Genomic DNA, 19,964 nt, shown 5'->3' with positions numbered 1-19,964 from the left:
CACATCGCGCATGCATAAATCAAAAATCTTGACATGTTTGTAAAAGCCTTCTTGTCTGTAGTTCATTTCTATGCTTCACCTTCCGATGTTTGCTCAAGTTTTTCGTCTCGCGGAGGTTACACAGGCAATGAATAGGCCTAACAACAAATGCACGTGCTGGTTGGACGCGGCATTTTATAAGAGAAAGGGGTTAGAGAAGACAAGAGAAGTGTTTCCAACACATGTGCGCCCGTTTTCTACTTGGTTTTTTTAAGCGCACATGCAAACTCTTTCCTGCATGAAGCCTGGTGTTTTCTAGACTGAGGTAACAACTTTGAAAGGGCGCATCGCGGTTCTGCGAGGAAGGTTCGCGATAGGGGTTCGTGGGTCTGCGTACCGCGATCCCTCGGTTCGGTGCAATATCGTTACAGCCTTAATGCCTTCATGTTTGATTATCTTTGATTTACATTATATTTCTTACAGAAATACAAGACATTTCTTACGTTTTATTTCTTACAGGCACGACTCTGCCCTTATGACATCTGCACAGGTTGATGACTGATGATACAAGAGAACGATGAAAATGTCTGAAAATGGAAATATCTGTGTCCGTGCGCATTGACGTCATTGTTGACCATTTGGGATGATGATGATGATGATGATGATGATGATAGAAGATGAATTGTAAAGGCAATATGGCAGATATTTCCATCTCTCTCTGATGGCGCTTCCTTGTCATCAGGGCTGGACTGGCCACCTGGCATGTAGGGCATTTTCCTGTTTTTTGTTTTGTTTTTTTTAATTGTTTAGTTTACTTTTTTTATTTTTCCCCTGAGAGAAAACCCCACTATATACAGTAGATGGGGCGACCCATTGGTGCCTGTGCCGTTTTTTGGTCCTAGTTCAGCCCTGCTAGTCATAACTGCCTGCCTGTGTCTCTGTACAGATTGGTGTCGTTGCACAACATGATGGAGGAACATGATGGGAACACATTTGTCCATATACCGGTAGTCTTCTTGTGTGCTGTCCATATACCGGTAGTCATAATGTGTGCTGTCCATATACCGGTAGTCTTCATGTGTGTTGCCCATCTTTCTATTACGTGGCGCTACATGCAGTCATGACTTTGTGTTGTGAGTTGCTGACTGATGACCCTAGGCGGAAAGATGATGGAAACATATTTATCCATATGGCCTTTAAGGCCATCATTGTATTACTTTGGGCTTTGCACAATCATTACTCTGCCTTTTTATTGAATGATGGATGACAGAGCACACATGGGTGAACAGAGCATTATGGAGAACCCGATAGAAACATTTTTGTCCATATATAGCCTTTGTGCTTCCTAGAGTCGTGACTTTGAATTTCTGTGAATTTCTTTTGCACACCACCTTTGGTCTGGTGCGTCGGAGGAGAACCCCAGGGTCACCAACGTTGGAGACAAGAAAGCTCTCGCATACTGTCCTCATTTGCACTTGCAGAGTTTAATAGCGACGTTTCAGTTGAGTGACCTTCTTCCATCAATTTAACCATTGCTTGAATTGCTTGAAGAAGGTCAATGGAGCGAAACGTCGCTATTAAACTCTGCAAATGAGGACAATGTGTGGAGGCTTTCTTGTCTCCCAATTTCTGTGAATTGCCACAGATTGGTGACTGATGGCATTACAGAACATGATAATAGATGATGAAAACTTTTGACCATATACCCTTCAAGTTTTTGCGCAGATTTATGGATGAACATCATGATAGAAGATGGAACTATATTTGTCCATATAGCTTTTATATTGGACCATCTTTGCATCACATCGTGCTTCCTACAATCATAACTTTGCCCCTCCCCCCCCTCTCTCTCCATCTCTCTCTCTCTGTCTCTCTCTCTCTCTCTCTCTCTCTCTCTCTCTCTCTCTCTCTCTCTCTCTCTCTCTCTCTCTCTCTCTCTCTCTCTCCCCCTCTCCCTCCCTCCCCATGCAGGTTGGTGACTCTAGAGAACAGCCCAGCTATCACCCCGGAGCTTCTCAGAATATTCCAGAACATGTCGCCCCTGCTCGGTAAGTCATCCATCAGCTAATGGCCAGCGGCCTGTCAGGTGGACACCATTGTTGCTATAATTTATTAGGTCTGGTAGGGGGACAACACGTCGCCTTGTCAGGATTACAAATACAGGTGTACTTTTTTTTCCCTCCCACCTCATCCGTTGTAGGAACAGCGTGGGTGACTGATGTGAACTGTCCACTTGGTAAAAATGGTGTTTTTTCCCTCCTCCTCATTCAGTTTTTTTTTCAGATTTATGCATTTTGTAGTGTTGTGTTGTTGTTTTGTTGTTCTTCTGTGCTGTCCTGTCCTGCTACTTATCTCAGTGGCACAGAATGGAGTCGTGTCTGGAGCCTGTGATGAAGTCAGGAGGTAGTCCACTAAAAGCAAGTTTTGTGGCCTGAACAAAGCACAATGTTCTCCCGGCTTCTGCAGACAATGCGGTGCCATCAGAATAGGACCTGTGTAATACTCACAATTAAATAAATTTGAGTGACGAAGACGCTTCTATAGCAACGAGTCTGTCGTGCACCTTGAATAAAAAGTAAGGGAAAAGTAAGACATCTGAGCTGCACCAGAATTTATTTTAATGTTTCCAGTTTTGTGGCCCTTGGGTTCATTTTACATAAATCCTTTCATGTCCCTTTAACCTACTGGTGGGACACTAAAGATGAATCGAAGTCTGGCAAAAAACAAAAAACAAAACGTAATTTCCCTGTATTGACTGATGTTGAGTTGATTTTTATCCCAATTGGGACTGGGCAATAGTATTTCAAAGCTCAAAATTGGCTTTCTTTCACTGAACCTAATTAGCAGAATCATGTGATGTTACTCATGTGGTACAATAATGTGCTTTGAAGGAGTTGTATATAGTGGTGTGGATCGGCACTGCCCTCATGATCCAATCCGATCACGATTCGGGAGGTTTCGATTCGATTCTATGCGATCCGATCCGATCCGATTCAATTCTACAATGCATTGCAATGCATTACATTTCTACTGAAAGCAAAGCAAATGTTTAATCAGTCATGATGAGGCAATACAAGTAGTCAGATACTGAGCACCAATTTATTGGCTGTTTTCTGTATCAGTCTGTATCAGTCTTGCAATGTTTTGAAGTGCTTTTATTTAATTTAACATTCATTTGCTCCTGAAATATCCATGGAAGTAATTTAAACTTTAAAAAATTGCCGGATCGATTCTGGAACTTGCTGGATCGATTCTGGATCGTCCATGCCCCGCATTGGATTGCATCGCCGAATCGATCATTGTTGACACCACTAGTAGTATAGTATATATTCTTTTGAGTGCATTTGTTGTCAGAGCAGTGGCCAGCAAGGTTGGCCAAGATATAATGGACAAGAGTGACCTTAACTGATCATCAAGGCCCTCCAATGTACAATTACTGTCCCTGCTCTCTCAGATAAGCAGGTCTCTGCTGGGATGCTGTAGGGCTTGTGTGTGCTATTTAGCTGGTGGCCAATGCTGCCCCATTCAAAATGGATCCGTTGGCCACAAGCCCTGTTCTGCGCTGAAAGTCGCATGATTCGACGAAAGCAGTAAAGTCTCAGAAACCAATTACATGGCGCCGCAGTGGTCAAACTGAGGGTTGGGGTGGGGGTGTGTGGGGGGGTGGTTTGCGGAAAGGCACTCTTTCGATTTATTTAAATGTCACTGTGCCATGTTCCATTTGAGATGCATTCATTTAAATGCGTTAGTCATTTCCATGTTCTCTGCTGGCGATTATGCGTGGCATGAAAGTGCATTACTATCACTGTGCCTGGAAATTGTTTTAGATTATGAAAGGGACATTAGTTTTGAACTCTCTGGTCTTTTGCCAAGAAATGTTGTGTTCCTTTTCGGACGTCACCATACTGATCATAGACGCAATGATGGGAGAGCCATTTGTCTGCTCCGAACTGCGATGCTGTATTTTTCCTGACACATTTGCTCCTTGCTATCCAGTCATACACTCAACCGTACTACCGCAGATTATGCAACAATTGGGTCGAACTGCTTTGCATTTTCTGATTGGACCAGATGCATCTGGGAGTCTGGAGGACTTATTTCATCACCTGTAATCATTTCGCCAAAGCTAGCATGCAACCATTGAAACATTACATCAGCACTCCATTCCATTTATTTAATTTTGAGCGTTGTTACTACAGTATATCTCACATAATCACTCCGCCAAAACTACAAGGGAGTCATCACCATTCTGTTCGACCTAGCACATAAAAAAGCAAGAGAGGATCCTTTTATGAATATTCAATTTGGCAGCTATGGCAGGCAGACTTGCACAAGACACCCAAGACTGCTGCATAGAAAATGTTACATTACGTCAGGTTTGAGTTGATACTCTGGTCAACATATCTTATGTAGCGGGGAGGACTACAGCCAGAAAGTATTATTAGTAGACCAAGGAGTCATCTGCGGTATAATATGTGATGGTGGTGAATCTGGCCCTATCTCATTGACAGTACATATTAGGGTTGCACAATTAATCGAAAATAATCGTTATCGTGATAAAATCTTGAAATCGAAGTCGTGATTTTAATCGTGGCAATAGTGACCTACCTTTGAGAGCGTCCTTGAAGCCAGAACATACTGACAGGCTGTTGTTTCTGGCCAGAAATCTGTCCACCTAAGTTTCATGCTATGGCCTTTACATAATTATTACAATTCATTTTATTTTGCTCATCCCAAATGTAATTAATTCTTGGTTATATTTCATTTTGTCCATCATGTCCTAACCCTGCGCATAAAAGCCCTTAAAAATATATTAAAACTAGAGATGCACTCATAGAGGGCAGACCTCCACCAAGGAAGCTGTTTGATAGAACATTTGACTATGTTACACCCTATTTGTTCCAATTCTCTCCACCTCGTTATTATAATTAGAAATTGGAATGTCAAAATTCCTTTAACAATCTTTTGAAAAATTCCTGCATCTGCATCATGATTCGGATCACCACCAACATTGAATCACTTAATCTTTGTCATTTCCAACAACTCAAAATCTGTTCACAACCTTTTGAGTTGTCCTGCTGCTGACAAACAAATAGACAGACAGACAAACAGACAGACAGAACAAACCAACGCAGCAGAAAATGTAACCTCCTTGTCGCAGGTAAAAAAATGGGTTTAGACTCATTAGTTGTAGAGATTGTGACTTTAACTGGACAAGAGTGAAGACAAACAAATCATTGATCATCTACAAGTACATCTGCATAGATGGCTACTGGGATGAGACCTCTATAAAAAATTGTATCACTGCTATCCTGTGTCGTATATCTCCACGGCCGAAAGAAAGGGCAGTAGACTGTGAAATGACCAAGAATAAATGATGGTTTTATGGTATTATGACTAATGCATGAGGGCTATCGTCCATTTTAGTCCATAATCTCTTCCCACCTCTTGTCTTGTGCATATTATTTGTATGCAAACACAGGCGCTGTGCTGTGGTGAGACAGCAGTTTGCACATGGCTGACAGACTGGCACTCGATGCGCTGGCACTTGAATGGCTTGCCAGTAGTGTCATTTGTCAGATTCGGATGCAGCCAAGCAAATCCAGGACTGAAATTAGCATCAAGGATTTTGGCGGGTGTTCTCGTGGCGATGCCCTTGAGACAGTGTGCCACAATAGCGTCTGTGTGCCAAGCTTTCTCAATGCCTGTTTGTGTGAGGCAGCAAGGTCAAGGTCTTCCCTTTTCTGTTGTTTTATTGTTTGGATCAGGGATATCATAATATAATCAGCTATGTTGCTGTTGTGAAGGGTTTAGTGTCCATTTCTCTGTCACATTGGATATTTCTTTAAAAAAAGGTTTAGGCCTAATGATGCTGCGAGTTCCTGTTCCTGCGAGAGTGGGCGAATACCCAAGCGCCATGGCACCCAACCCCTCGCATGCCATCGCTGGCGGGCGAATGCATATCATGCCAAATGAAAACTGACTCTTAGAGGAGTTTATGAATCAAATCATGGCAGTTGCTTAGCCATTATATTGCTGCAAATTACACCCGTTATCGCTCTCCCCCCCCCCCCTCTCTCCTTCTCTGTATCCTTTTGCTTCCTTCCCTTCAATTTCGCTCTTACTTTTTTCACTCTCTCCCTCATCATTCTGCATCTCTTTTTTTCTGTGTCTCTGACTCTGTTCGGCTCCCCTTCTCTTATCATGCCATTCCATTATCTCTTTCCTTCTCTCTTTCCTTCCGCTGTGCTATCGTTCTTTATGTCTCTTACTCTTATCTTTCTCTCATCTCCTTCTATTTCTTTCTCTCTCATTGTGCTATCTCTCTCTCTCTCTCTCTCTCTCTCTCTCTCTCTCTCTCTCTCTCTCTCTCTCTCTCTCTCTCTCTCTCTCTCTCTCTTTCTTTCTCTCTCTCTCTCTTTCTCTCTCTCTCTCTGCCTCTTCCCTACATCTCTCCTCCTCTCCTTCACTTGTTTTAACCCCTACTGATTAACCCCCACACACACACACACCTATTCTCTCCATGTGCTCCGGAGCTATAAATATGTATGAGGCAGTGTTGAAAAAGTACAAATTAAACTGTCGCTCAGCTGCTGTAATTATCACCACCTCTCTGAATGGGGAATAAATGGGGCAAGCAACCGGTGACACAGAATGGTTGGGGACCAACTGAAAGTAGCATGCCAACTTGTGAAAAGTATGTTGGAAGGATCGACGGAAGGAAGGAAGGTTGGTTGACGGTCATGAATGAAGGGCGTTCTCTGTAAAAGCCAGCCCAAATGTCTTTCAGTGGTGCGTTCCGGTTTATTTGTTTTGTGCACAGATTTGGAGCATACCAAAGAAAGTGCCACACCAACTTGTCAGACGTTTAGGTTGTCTCTAAAGCTTGCTGCAGTTTATATTCAATAGTGAATTTCAGTTAACGTGTCGTCTCCACAGACTGGTAGCTATTAAGAGAATTTAGCACAGACACCTTGGGACAAGTGCATTGGATTGACAACTGTCAACGATTCTCTTTAAAAGCCTGTCTGACTTTCATTAGCAGTCATTAGTAATCTGCCAAATGTTCTCCTAATGTTAAAGGTGCGCTTTCCAAATATCTAGGTCACTGTGTAATATTTTTAGTAGTTTATTTCCAGAATTCATGCTGCCCATTCACACATGTTGCCTTTTTCATGAATACTTACCACCACCATGATAAGATTTTAAGTATTCATTATACTCTTCATGCATGAAAAAGGGGGAATCTTCTGGACAATTTTAGCTGCAAAACGTACTGTACTTTGGTCATAGTAAATATTAGTGAATTGCTCAGTAAATATTCATGAAAAGATTGAATTTGGCAATAAGCAGCGCAGCTTGGATGAACAGTATAGTTGCAATACCTACTCTTACCATCGTCCTACACAGTGCACCTTTAATAAACCAGTGTATTTCATTAAACATCTCATTCTTGGATTTATTTGCTACCTGTCAGAGCTTGTACAAACGTTAGCGGTACATTTACATATTGATCAACTCCCTCCCCTAACATTAATCAACCTGTGAATTTCACTCAACATTCCGCACTTGGGATCATTTGCGATCGATCCGAGGTTGTCCCTACATTTGATTCACGTTTTTCAAATGTTTAAAGTCAGCTCATTCTAACCTCAATCCACCTGTGAAGTCCGTTCTTGGAATCATTTGCAATCTGTCAGAATTTGTTCTAACGTTAGATGTACGTTTTGGAGCATTAAGGACAACTCCTCCTCATAACCTTAATCAACTCCTCATCAGCTGCCAAACGGCTCATTTGCTCAGAAGAGTCAAACCTTTGGGAGAGCAACCCCATCAACGCACGCTCACACACACACACACACACACACACACACACACACACACACACACACACACACACACACACACACACACACACACACACACACACACACACACACACACACACCCACACACACACACACACACACACACACACACACTCAACCCCATCAATTTCAAATACACACACAGACACATACACCAACCCAGTCAACAACACACAGACACACACACACACACACACACACACACACACACACACACACACACACACACACACACACACACATACACACACAATCTTTCTTTCAAACACACTTCTCTCATACTCAGCAAAGCCAAGCCTCTGAGGGACTATGCCCATGATCAACACTCAGACACTCCGGTGCGCGCGCGCACACACACACACACACACACACACACACACACACACACACACACACACACACACACACACACACACACACACACACACACACACACACACACACACACACACACACACACACACTCCCTTGTTCTTCCCGGTTGACAAACACAGACAAACTCCCACAGGTTGGTCATTACAGCCACAGAGCCCCCTTCTGTTGCTCTGTTTGGCCCTCTGGTCTGGTGAGCTCTCTTGTGTTGTGTTGTGTTGTGTGGTGTTCTGTGAGCTTCACTGAGTCCCTCGTGTATCGAGTCTCACTGAGTTAATGTGCTTTCCCACACTCTACTCTCTTCCTTCTCCCTCTCCTTTGTCACATCTTCTCCTCTCCCTTTCTTCTGTTCTCTCTTCTCTCGTCTCCCCTCCTCTCTCTCCTCTCCTCTCCTTTCTTCTTTCCCCACTCCTCCCTCTTCTTGTTCTTTCCTCCCTCTCTTCTCTCCTTTCCTCTCCTCTCAATTCTGTCCTAACGTCCCTGCTGTTTTTTCCCTCTCCTCCATCCATCCTGTCTCTTCCTCCTCCCTCTCTTCTCCCATATCTTCTCCTCACCATTCCTCTCTTCTCCATCCCTGTCCTTTCCTCCCTCTCCTGTTTTTCTCCATGTCCTTTTCTCCCTCTTTTCGCCTCCCCTCCCTCTCTCCTGGGTCTCTCCTCTCCTCCACCTCTCCTCTTCTCTCCTTCACCTCTCCTCTTCTTTCCTCCACCTCTCCTCTCCTCTCCTCTCCTCCACTTCTCCTCTCCTCTACTTCTCCTCTCCTCCACTTCTCCTCTCCTCTCCTCTCATCTCATGTCCTCTCTCCTTGTCTCTCTTCCTTCTGTCCTTGTCCTCTCCTCACCTCTCCTCCCTCCTTATCCACTCCTCTCCTTGTCTCTCTTCCTCCTCTCCTCTCCTCTCCTCTCCTCTCCTCTCCTCTCCTCTCCTCTCCTCTCCTCTCCTCTCCTCTCCTCTCCTCTCCTCTCCTCTCCTCTCCTCTCCTCTCTCCTTATCTCCTCTCCTCTCTCCTTATCTCCTCTCCTCTCCTTGTCTCTCTTCCCTCTCCTTCCTTGTCCTCTCCTCTCCTCTCCTATCTCCTTATCCACTCCTCTCCTTGTCTCTTTTCCCTCTCTCCTTGTCCTCTCCTCTCCTCCCCTCTCCTCTCCCCTCTCCTTATCTACTCCTCTCCTTGTCTCTCTTCCTTCTGTCCTTGTCCTCTCCTCACCTCTCCTCCGCTTCTCCCTACAGAGATGAGTTCGGAGAATGTGCGAACGTGCTTCCAGATCATCAAGGCCTACATCTACCTCTCAGCCACCGACTTCCTCCAGGTGAGTGACAGAGATAGGCGGCCAGTCACCCAGGACAGAGTGCAAATGGGACTGCCAATACCCCTGACACACACAGGCTGGCACATACAGACACACACACTTTCTCTCTCTCTCTCTCTCTCTCTCTCTCTCTCTCTCTCTCTCTCTCTCTCTCTCTCTCTCTCTCTCTCTCTCTCTGTGTCACTCACTGTCTTGTGCACACATGCACACACACCCTGATGCTCCCGAGGAAGACAGAGGGATGTACGAATACGCTCATTGTCCAAAAACGCCAGAGTACTTACTATTCAGTGCCTTCAGCTGCAAATGGCTTTGTTTTAAAATGTGTAAGTCAAGTTGATATACATCGCCTGTTGAATTATCCAAGTCACTGTGAGGCAAAGACATAAATTAATACTTCTTCTCTGTGCTTCTGCCTGTCTCTCTCTCTCTGACTATCTGTCTCTGTCTCTGTCTCTGTCTCTGTCTCTGACTCTCTCTCTCTGACTCTCTGACTCTCTGTCTCTCTCTCTCTCTCTCTCTCTCTCTCTCTCTCTCTCTCTCTCTCTCTCCCTCCCTCCCTCCGGGGGCACTGTAGAGCTATGCTGAGGGCCTATGCAAGTCCTTCTGTGAGATGATGAAGGACATCACTATGGAGGGGCAGGTCCAAGTGCTGAAGGTGAGGCTCTCATCGTGCCATACGTCTTGCCCTTGTCCACCTCCTGTCATGTGTGAGCTGTGTAGCCTAAATGTGAAAATGGATTGAAAGGAAATGGATTGCGTTCTCATGCAGACTTAATCGTCAACCAGTGGAGATTTAATCTTCTTCATGATGTACCTTTTTGTCCTTGAATTAATTGTATGTCAGATTCATTCGTCACCCTTCACCCATACTCCATAGTGATTCACGGTTTACTGTCCTGAAACTCTGGGAGTATGCTTCAATCACAAATCTGATGTTCCAAAAAAACCAACATTGAAGAGTGAGAGAGGAAGTATCATTAATATAATCTTTATATTTAGGGTTGCGTATGGAATGATCACTGTAGCTACCACTAGGCGTTTTTTGGAAGCGTGGTAGACGGTGCATTATGCATTAACTGTGTAACCTGCGTTATGCATGAAAATGTGTGACCTTATCATTGGTCATCATTTTTGCATTGTCATCTGAGTAGAATTTGTACCTTCTTGTGGTCCTTGAACTGTAAAATTAAAACATCATACAAAAAAAGCTAAAAGAAAAAAAAACATGAGCAAGGTGAGGCTTAATGTTAGCACTGAAGACATGGTCAGTGAACAAAAGAAGTTGTGAAGTGCAGGGACGTCGTGTTCAACACGCTTCACATCCGATAAATCAAAGGACAAAAAAAGACTGTCAGATCTGACAGCTGATCCTTGACCATGAGCATCTCTGTCACTTTGGCTCTTACTGTCCTCCAGAGACAGAAAGAGGGCGAGTGCAAGGGTCCCCTCTCCCTATTAACCCTCTCAACACCTCCCTGCACCCAGCCATCGGAAGCAGCTTCGCCCTGCACGAAAGAAAGTTAAAGCCAGGGTCACACAACATGCCACGACACGGTTCACTGGTAATTAACTCCTCCCATTGTGTGTGGTGTCAGCTGACATTGGCTGGGTTGCTGGACCGGAAGACACAATGACAATGGACCTCCTCCCTAATTACGGCAGCATTTAATCACCTCCCAAAGTTTCGGCACTACAGGGAGTTCAAAGGTCACGCCCTGTTAGATTCTGATCAGGCCTCGACCCCCAAGTGACTCGGAGTGGGGTGGGGTGGGGTGGGGGTGGTTCGATGTTTACTGTGAGGAATTAACTGCGAATGAACGCTTCACCACGTTCTCTCAAAGGAATTAACCCCCGACTGACCGCTCACGGGGTGTTGGAACGAAGCCAACTGAAATTGTGTAGCCTCTAACTGGATCCCATCAGGCCGACTCTCCCACTTCAGTAATTAGTCCCTGGCTTCCGTCTAACAGCAGCACCCCGTCGCCGATGGAAGAAAGCCAATTCCCACCAATTTCTGTTGACGTAGACATTTCTGAGTTTGACAGTGTTTTTTCACCAACTCTTACAGACTGAAATTCACTTTAATGTCTTCATTTCTGTCAGTCTGGGCCATTTCAAATGGCTGTAAATAGCAACTAGGGCATAAATGACAGCTGCATCTGTCACTTGATATCCTATTTGTGTGCCAAAGTGACTGTAGTGGCCAAAGTTGCAGAGAAGGGTAAAAGCAGCACTAAAGTCTTTAATGTTTCCCAAAATAGCTTCTTCACAGGTTCATCAACTTGTGACATTGAGTAAGACACTTTCTAAATTTAATTTGCTTCTCTGCATGGGTTTAAAACGGCTAATTAAGTCAATCGTCTCCAGTGATGGGCCACCTGGATTAATTAGTTATAATCCAGAGCCAGATATTCCACATGACCTTGTTGTACCTGTCCGATTCAACCTTGTGATTGCCTGGTGGAATGATTGCCTGGTTGAATTAGACGGGTAAAAACTGAACATTGGGAATATGTGGCACTGCACTGGGCTATATAGTAATGAATCCAGGTTGCCCATCACTGGCTCGTCTGTCCAAAGGTTGAATAAGGGACAATACCAGTCTGTAGGGCAACACAAGACAAAAGTGCTTTAGTGTTGGTATTAACAGTGTAGGACGGCATTAAAGGAGAACTCCACTTTTTTGAACATTAAAACATTGCAGACCACTCAGAAAATGGCCTTAGAGTCCCCTCACCGTTTATTTCATATTTACTGCAGTCTCTGTTATTTGGCTTATTTGGATTGGATCTCAACCAGCTTTAGAATGGCCGTCTATGGGCACCTTCAACTCTGTTCTTAAAATCACCTTTAACAGTTGTTTTCAAGAATATGCAATCCAAGTGTATTCGCTGGTGTTCCTTAACAATTTTTGTAGCAAAATATGGCTTCTGTCGTGTTTTATGTGTGCTTTATGCAGCAATTTGTAAATTAAGTTTCACTTTCACTTTCACTTTCTTTCACAAAATGGCAAATAAAAATGACAGAAGCCATATTTCGCCTTGAAACTTGTTAGGGACTGCTAGTGAACACCCCTAACCACTTTGTGAGCTGTAGACTTTCGAAAACAAATGTTTAAGGTGATTTTAAGAACAGAGTTGCAGGTGCCCATAGACGGCCATTCAAAAGCTGGTTGGGAAAATTCAGCCAAATAACAGAGACTGCAGCAAACATGAAATAAACGGTGAGGGGGACTCAAGTGGAGTTCCCCTTTAACACCCTTCTCATTAGAAAAAAAATGTGTTGTTCATATGTGCTCTCTCGTCATAGCTAATATGGGTATGAAGCATAGTTTCTTTAATTTTAAAGAATTACTCACAATACCAATATGTAAATTGTTAACATCATCAGAAATAATATATTTCAACTTAAAACACAAGAAATGCAAGCAGAACAATTTTACCAAATTCACGCCCACGTTCCAAAATTCTAAAACAAAAGTTGCTAAGGAAACTATTGTTCCGAAACTTTCCAAGTCCTTTCCAGGAACTCTGTGAAGGGCACGGTAATGGCCAGACCCCCTGCCTGACCCAGACATTGTCCTGATTTCAGCAGCGGCCCTGATTGCTGCATAATGCATTAAAATTGCCTTTAGCAAAAGCTAAGAGTGGTGATTGTGGTTGGTTAATAGAAGCCAGGCTTGATTGTACGTTTTCCTTGTACGTTTTTCTGATTGTACGCTTTATGTTGGGATGCCTTCTCAACAGCTCATGACATTGCTATCTTGTCTTTAGTTTGTTGTATTCTTCAAACACTTTCACATCACAACAATGCATACTTAAAAAGAGCCTTAAAAGGCTCATCATTTGCTTGGTGGCTCATCATTTGGTTATATTTACGCTGCATATTGTGAAGTCAGTGCTTCCATCCCCACACAATATGCCTCACTAATGTGACTATGTCTCTTTGCAGACTGCGTGCCATAGCCTCCCGTCTCGAGTAGCTCTGTGTGTAATAAATTACTCTCTCGAACCGGAATGGCAAGAAGATGACTTTTAGAAGAAGTGTCTGTCCTTGCTTTTGTTCTCATTTCTTTTCCTCTGTCCTATCATAACCCCTGCCCACCCCTTTTCTCTTCTCTACCCCTCCCTATTGCCTCCACTCACCCACCCATCCATCTCCTGAACCTCCCCCCCCACAGGTGGTGGAGATTGTCCTGAAAGTGAGCCCTGTCCTGGGCTCCCATATGTTCCAGCCCCTCCTGCCTGCCGTCTTCAGGGGTATCGTGGAAGGAGAGGTGAGGTCAACCTATGTCAAGGTTTTTTCTTTTTGATGCAGTATTGTACTATGAAATAGTACGCATTTTTGAAAATAATTTAAGTGTTTCACTATAAAATAATTTCAAAAGAAAAGAAAAATTGTGTGAACATGCAACTTAATTCTCATAGTTGCCTGACCCTTTTGTCCTACCTTCAACTTAATTCTCATAGTTGTCCTACACCTAGAGGTTGGATGTGGCTACCTCTACCGCTTTGCCTAACAACCAGCGGAACCTTGTCGAATCCATTGACTCTTATCATTGGTGCCTTACTGACTTGCCTCATTGAATTTATAATGTAGATGAAGATGAAGAAAGCCTTCCACTGCCGGATGTTGACGACAGAAGTTGGTCCGTCTTGAGTGGAGTGGGTTGAACGTCAACAAGTTCTAGAATGTGGAATGGCCGTCTTTGTTCAGCCTAGTCATTGTGCTTTGACGTGCTCGCCCGGGCAATTGTGCCAGCGTTGCATCAATTCAGGCCATGTTGTAATTGTTATGGCGAATGGTAGCCATGACGACAGCGGTCCATTGGCAACGTGAAAAGAGTCAAGTGTGTTGCCCTTCAAGGCATTCAGCTCTCGTACAGTCACCTCTCATCACTTTCTTAGGAAAGAAAGAAAATGAAGGGCTATTGAGATGATATGTTCTCAGTTGAAGAACTCTTTGCTGGCAGCCTCAGTTTCAAAGTCTTAAAGTTTTAAAGGTCATTTTGTTTGACTCGAGATACCCCAGTTGAGTTTTGACACAAGGTGCAGGTGAATTGTTGGTCCATCCTGTTGTGGTATTAAAGGTGCTCTCTTAAACTATAGCAAGGTATCCTATTGTTGTATGAACTTCTCAAGGATCTGGGCTTTTTAAACACTTTCTTGCAGTTTGCAACCTTCACATATTGTGGGAATTTCATCCTAACTAAAGGCATCCATGCAACAAGTGACACATACCTATGGTTGTAATGTGGAAATCATAGCTGTGCTATGTGAATGTGTGAAGGTGTTTTTTCACTGCTGAATAAATGTTTGTTAGGACTTAAGGGTATCCTGTCTCGTTGTTGAAGGTGTTCTTTTGACTGCAGAAGTATCCTGTTGCGATATTAAACGTGTTTTTGACTGAAGAGGCATCCTGTTGTGGTGTTGAAGGTGTTCTGAGGCGGTATAGAGGTATCCTGTTGTGTTATTAAACCACAGGTGTGTTTTTTAGACCTTCAGAGGTATCCACCTAGGTATCCATTCAAGGTATTTTATGACTGTAGAAAGGTATATTGTTGTTGTATTAAATCAAATGTGTTTTTCATTGTGGAGGTATCCTGTTATGAAAAAAAACAAAAACAAGCTCCAAGCCCCCGTTTCTCATATTTGATATGTAACGTTTTGGGCAGCATGCCCTTCATCAGACATTCATTCGCTGTTATTTGACTTTGCTAGTCCAGCACCCGTTCTTCAAGCGGATGTGCGTGTTTTTTCGTTGTTAAACAAGATATCCTGTTGTGACATGAAACCTGTTGTAGCATTAAACCAAAGGTGTGTTTTTAGACATGTGATGTTATCTTATTCAATGTATTTTATGACTATAGAAGGGTAATGCTGTTCTATTACACCAAAGATTTCTGAGATTGTGGGGGCGTCTTGGTGTGACATGAAACCAAAGGTGTGGGGTTTTTTTTACGTGCAGAGGTATCCGGTTGTGATGTCGACGTACCTGGGAGTCACCGGGCGAATCCTGCTTCAGAACTCTAGCTTCTTCTCAGCCCTCCTCCAACAGATGGCCCAGGAGTTCCAACAGGAGGTAAACCAACATACGTGCAAGAGTTGTTTGACATAGAACTTTGAAGTACTCTCACAGATGTAATTACAACACTAGTGATATGATATTGCAAAGTTGAAACCATGCAATATCACTTGTGTTGTAATGATATCGGTAAGAGTACTTCTACTTCTACTGTACTTTACACATGTCTGCATACGCGCATGCACATAAACGAACGTACACGCACGCACGCACGCACGCACGCACACACACACACACACACACACACACACACACACACACACACACACACACACACACACACACACACACACACAACATTATTTGTGTTATCTATTTGCTGTGAGCTTTCAATTTTACCTACCGGTAATTCAATGTACTGGTTATTTTATACCAGCTGTAAAAACTATTTAAATTTGAAATTCGACAGGCTTGTACAGGCTTGCTTCTGAGTAAAGATACCAACCCGGTGTCTCGTTTTAGAAATGCCATATCTGCTACCCAAGAATTGCTTTAAATGATTTCTTATCGGTCTCCTTGCCTGACCATGTGTGTTTATGTGTTTGGTCCATCTATGCCTACAGATTGAACAGCTTTTGGACTCGGAAGTCATTTTTTTGTTATCGAGTATTACTTTCACTGAATACTATCTGATGTGTGTGTGTGCGTGTCTGTGTCTGTGTCTGTGTCTGTGTCTGTGTCTGTGTCTGTGTCTGTGTCTGTGCGCGTGCGTAGATGGACCAGCTACTGGGCAGTGTGATCGAGATGTGGGTGGACCGCATGGACAACATCACACAGCCCGAGAGGAGGAAGCTCTCCTCACTCGCCCTGCTCTCCCTGCTACCATCAGATAACAGGTGACACACACACACACACGCACACACGCACACACACACACGCACGCGCGTGCGTGCGCGCACAGATAACGGGTAACATGTACATGCTCTCTCACACACACACACACACACACACACACACACACACACACACACACACACACACACACACACACACACACACACACAAAGGTGGCAGGAAGCACACACACAGAAATGTAGCAGGAAGCACACACACACACACACACAGATAACACTAAACACACATACTCCGATAACAGGCACGCACACACACGCGCCGCACCACCAATGTCCTCAAGAACAACTGTCCCAAACTCAGACACACACTCGCACACACAAACACACACTCGCTGATAGTCAAACCACCAGACAGAGACGGAGTAGAGGTGTACCCAAGACACTAAAATAGCAGGGCACGCCGACCCTGTAGTCCCGTTCCCTTCAAAGGCACTAAAAAGCAATGAGCATTAAAGTAATTCATGGCTTAAAGGCAAGAGGAAAAAAAACGTAATTGTAGCTTGATCAGAGTGCCATTTATTCTTGCCTTTAAAATTCTGTCAGGAACTTTTTTTGGCTTTTCAAAGCATCGCTGAACTTTAAAAGTGATGAAGATTTCTGCTTTTAAAAAAAGAATCCCATGTCAAGGTGTTCTGTGATGCAGTTGAGTTCCACAAAAAGTTGAGCAGTTCAAAATGGTAGCGTGGTAGTTGAAAAAAACTTCACAGCATCCACTGCATGTTAGTGTCAGCCCTTCAATAAACCAGATAGTTTAAGTGGTGGTTCGCTATTTTAGACATTAAGCCCTGTTTGTGTGACTTCTGGGGTGAAGTAGAGATGTTCTCATCACAATTTTGACATTTGGTGCTGAACGGAGCATTTGGGTATTCAAGACTGCCTCCCCACCTCTACATTGACTCCAATGGAGCACTCAAGCAATCGATCATAAAATGGCATTAAACTTTCGTTTGCAGAGACATGAAACTCTTCAAGTGGTCAGAGTTGGGCAGCGATACGTTGACTCAAATCACCGCGAAATACGGTTCCAGAGGAGATATATATCATTATTGTCCGTGTTCATTGATTGTATTGGTTTGACTAGTATTACTCCGCGCGACCGGAAATGGGGGTGTGTTTGTTTACGTTACTCTGTATGGTTTGTATGCAAGCTGTAGTTTTTGTAGCCAGTCCCGCTCAAAGACAGCCGTTCTACCTCGCTCCTTGATGTCTACACAAACAACACACTACTGGTTGGATGTCTACTGCTATTCAACGCCGTCTAGGTCCTCCAAATGCTAAACAATGGTTAGAAGGCATATTTCGCTGCGATTTTCGGGTCAATTTATCGCTGTCTACCACTGACCACATGGTGAGTTCCATGTGTTTTTGAACGAAAGTTTAATGCTCCGTTCAGCACCAAATGTCAAAATTTGTGATGAGAACGTCTCTACTTCACCCCAGAAGTCACACAAACAGGGCTTAATGTCTAAAATAGCGAACCACCACTTTAGGTTTAGTAGGTAGTCAGTCACACACTGGTCATTTGGACAGTTGCCTGAGCTAACTATAAAATGTTATGAGTTTAGGTTTATTTGGATTATGTACTTGAAAACTATCTTTCTTATATTGAGATTATCCACCTCTCCTAGATCACATTACATTAACCTTTTATCCATAAGATCAGGGTTGGGTGCATAGGAGTAGGATTTTTTGTTTTAATAGAAGAAACCTATCTAAGAAGAGATAGCTCTGTTAGCTTCTTAAAGGCTGAAAGAGATGACCCCAGTCTTGTAGCTTCTAGTAGCTTGTTCGAATCAGTGTTAATTTCGTCAACCACGACGATGACAAAAATATTTCGTCAACGCCCCTTTTTCCCTTGACGATGACGAGACGATGACGCACTAAAAATTGCCTCCAGCAAATAAAAATATGACGAAAATAAAAAATATTTTCGTCAAGGAGACTAAGACGAGACGAAATTTACAAGCCATGGACGAATGGACATTAAAAAATATAATTATTTATAATTAATTTGTAATTGTAATATAGGCCAAAGTGTCTTGAACTTCATAGGTTATTGCGCGCTCACGCTGTTGCCTCGCTTGTCTCTGCTGGCAGCCAGCCAGTGCATGGCGCGGCTCAGTCAGTAGTTCTGTAGCCTAGTAGTTCAGTGAGTCCATTTAAGTTGAGTTTAGGTCCTAAAACATTCCCAGAGAAAGAGAAAAAATAGCCGACGTTGAGGGAAGTGTTAATTTTGAAACATGTTCAACAACCCTCTTGTCCATGACGAAGACATGTGTTTCTGCAGTAATGACAGTCGTCTCGCCAATCCTCCTCTGATACTGTCATGTTAAACCTCCTCGAGCTTCCACTATTCTCCTTTTCACTTAGGCTGCCCGGCGTTCGTTGTCTGTTCTTTTTTTGTAATGTTTGCTATATTTGTTGTTTAACCACATGAGTAGGCACTAGGCAGTTCGCAAGCAAATCATGAAGGTCGGATTTGTGAATTTATTTAAATCAGTCACCGCGGGAGCGCGCGCCAGCGGGGGGAAAGTTGGCCTGTCTAAACAGAGGCACGGCTACTGTAGTTTTGAAAAGAATCAATGGATGGGCGATCGCTAAGGAGTTTTAAACTGTTGAGATTTGAAACTTGTTCTCATCGAGAGCAACACTAAAAGACCCAAGGAAGTCAAAAGCATTTCCATGCGTCTGCAGCGTCTTCCTAAGTTCCAAAAACTCTTTTCAGGGTCATGCTTATCGAGCCTCGACACCCCCGACAAACAAAACAGCATTAGTGTTTAAATATTTGTATGTACATGTCCTTTCTATCGTCCAGTCTGCATACCCCTGCCTAACTATTTTTCCTGGGACTTTTGCAGGGCATACGAAGTGTGCTCGCGCAATCTATTTAAGCCTATTCCACGCATGCCGCACGAGTCATTATCGTTCTCTGCTCGCATTGCCAATTGAAAACAAAAACCGCTAACTTGCATAGTCTAACATCAGCAATATTTTATCTGACTCGTGGTCATCGGGAAGCCACTATCAGGGAGACTTCTTGAACTTCATGGAGACTTGGGATGTCTGGTCTTCCCACTGCCGGCAATCTGCAGGCTTTAAGTCACGCAGAAGAGCATGTAGCTTCCTCCGTGATCAAACTCAAAATCAAATAATATGCAGCAGCTTCTAATGTACGAGAGAGAGAGAGAGAGAGAGAGAGAGAGTGTGTGTGTGTGTGTGTGTGTGTGTGTGTGTGTGTGTGTGCGTGCGCGTGCGCGTGTGCGTGTGCGTGTGCGCGTGTGCGCGTGTGCGATGCTCTTTTGCTCTATGATGTTGAAATGACTGATTTGGGTTTTGGTGGAAAATGACCAACTAGGTGAATATTTGCTGCAATAGGCTATATTAGTAATACTTTCTGAAATCACAATAGCCATTGTATGTTATTTATTTTACACCACAATATTGACTAAAATGACTAAAATTTGAAATGTTGACGAAAATGACTAAAATTTGACTAT

General features: G+C 43.5%; 1 protein-coding gene across 1 annotated transcript in view; it reads left to right on the top strand.

The window, feature by feature from the left end:
* Nucleotides 1-19,964, top strand: part of ipo11 (importin 11) — a 188,783-nt gene that overhangs the window by 151,043 nt on the left and 17,776 nt on the right. The window contains exons 22-27 of the mRNA XM_063187689.1: nucleotides 1,951-2,027; nucleotides 9,447-9,526; nucleotides 10,104-10,184; nucleotides 13,710-13,805; nucleotides 15,497-15,610; nucleotides 16,328-16,449. Of these exons, the coding sequence (XP_063043759.1) occupies nucleotides 1,951-2,027; nucleotides 9,447-9,526; nucleotides 10,104-10,184; nucleotides 13,710-13,805; nucleotides 15,497-15,610; nucleotides 16,328-16,449 (570 nt within the window). The remainder of the gene's footprint in view (nucleotides 1-1,950; nucleotides 2,028-9,446; nucleotides 9,527-10,103; nucleotides 10,185-13,709; nucleotides 13,806-15,496; nucleotides 15,611-16,327; nucleotides 16,450-19,964) is intronic.

This window comes from Engraulis encrasicolus, chromosome 21, assembly GCF_034702125.1.
Source record: "Engraulis encrasicolus isolate BLACKSEA-1 chromosome 21, IST_EnEncr_1.0, whole genome shotgun sequence".
Lineage (NCBI taxonomy): Eukaryota > Metazoa > Chordata > Actinopteri > Clupeiformes > Engraulidae > Engraulis > Engraulis encrasicolus.
This window is presented reverse-complemented; position numbering and strand designations above follow the sequence as displayed.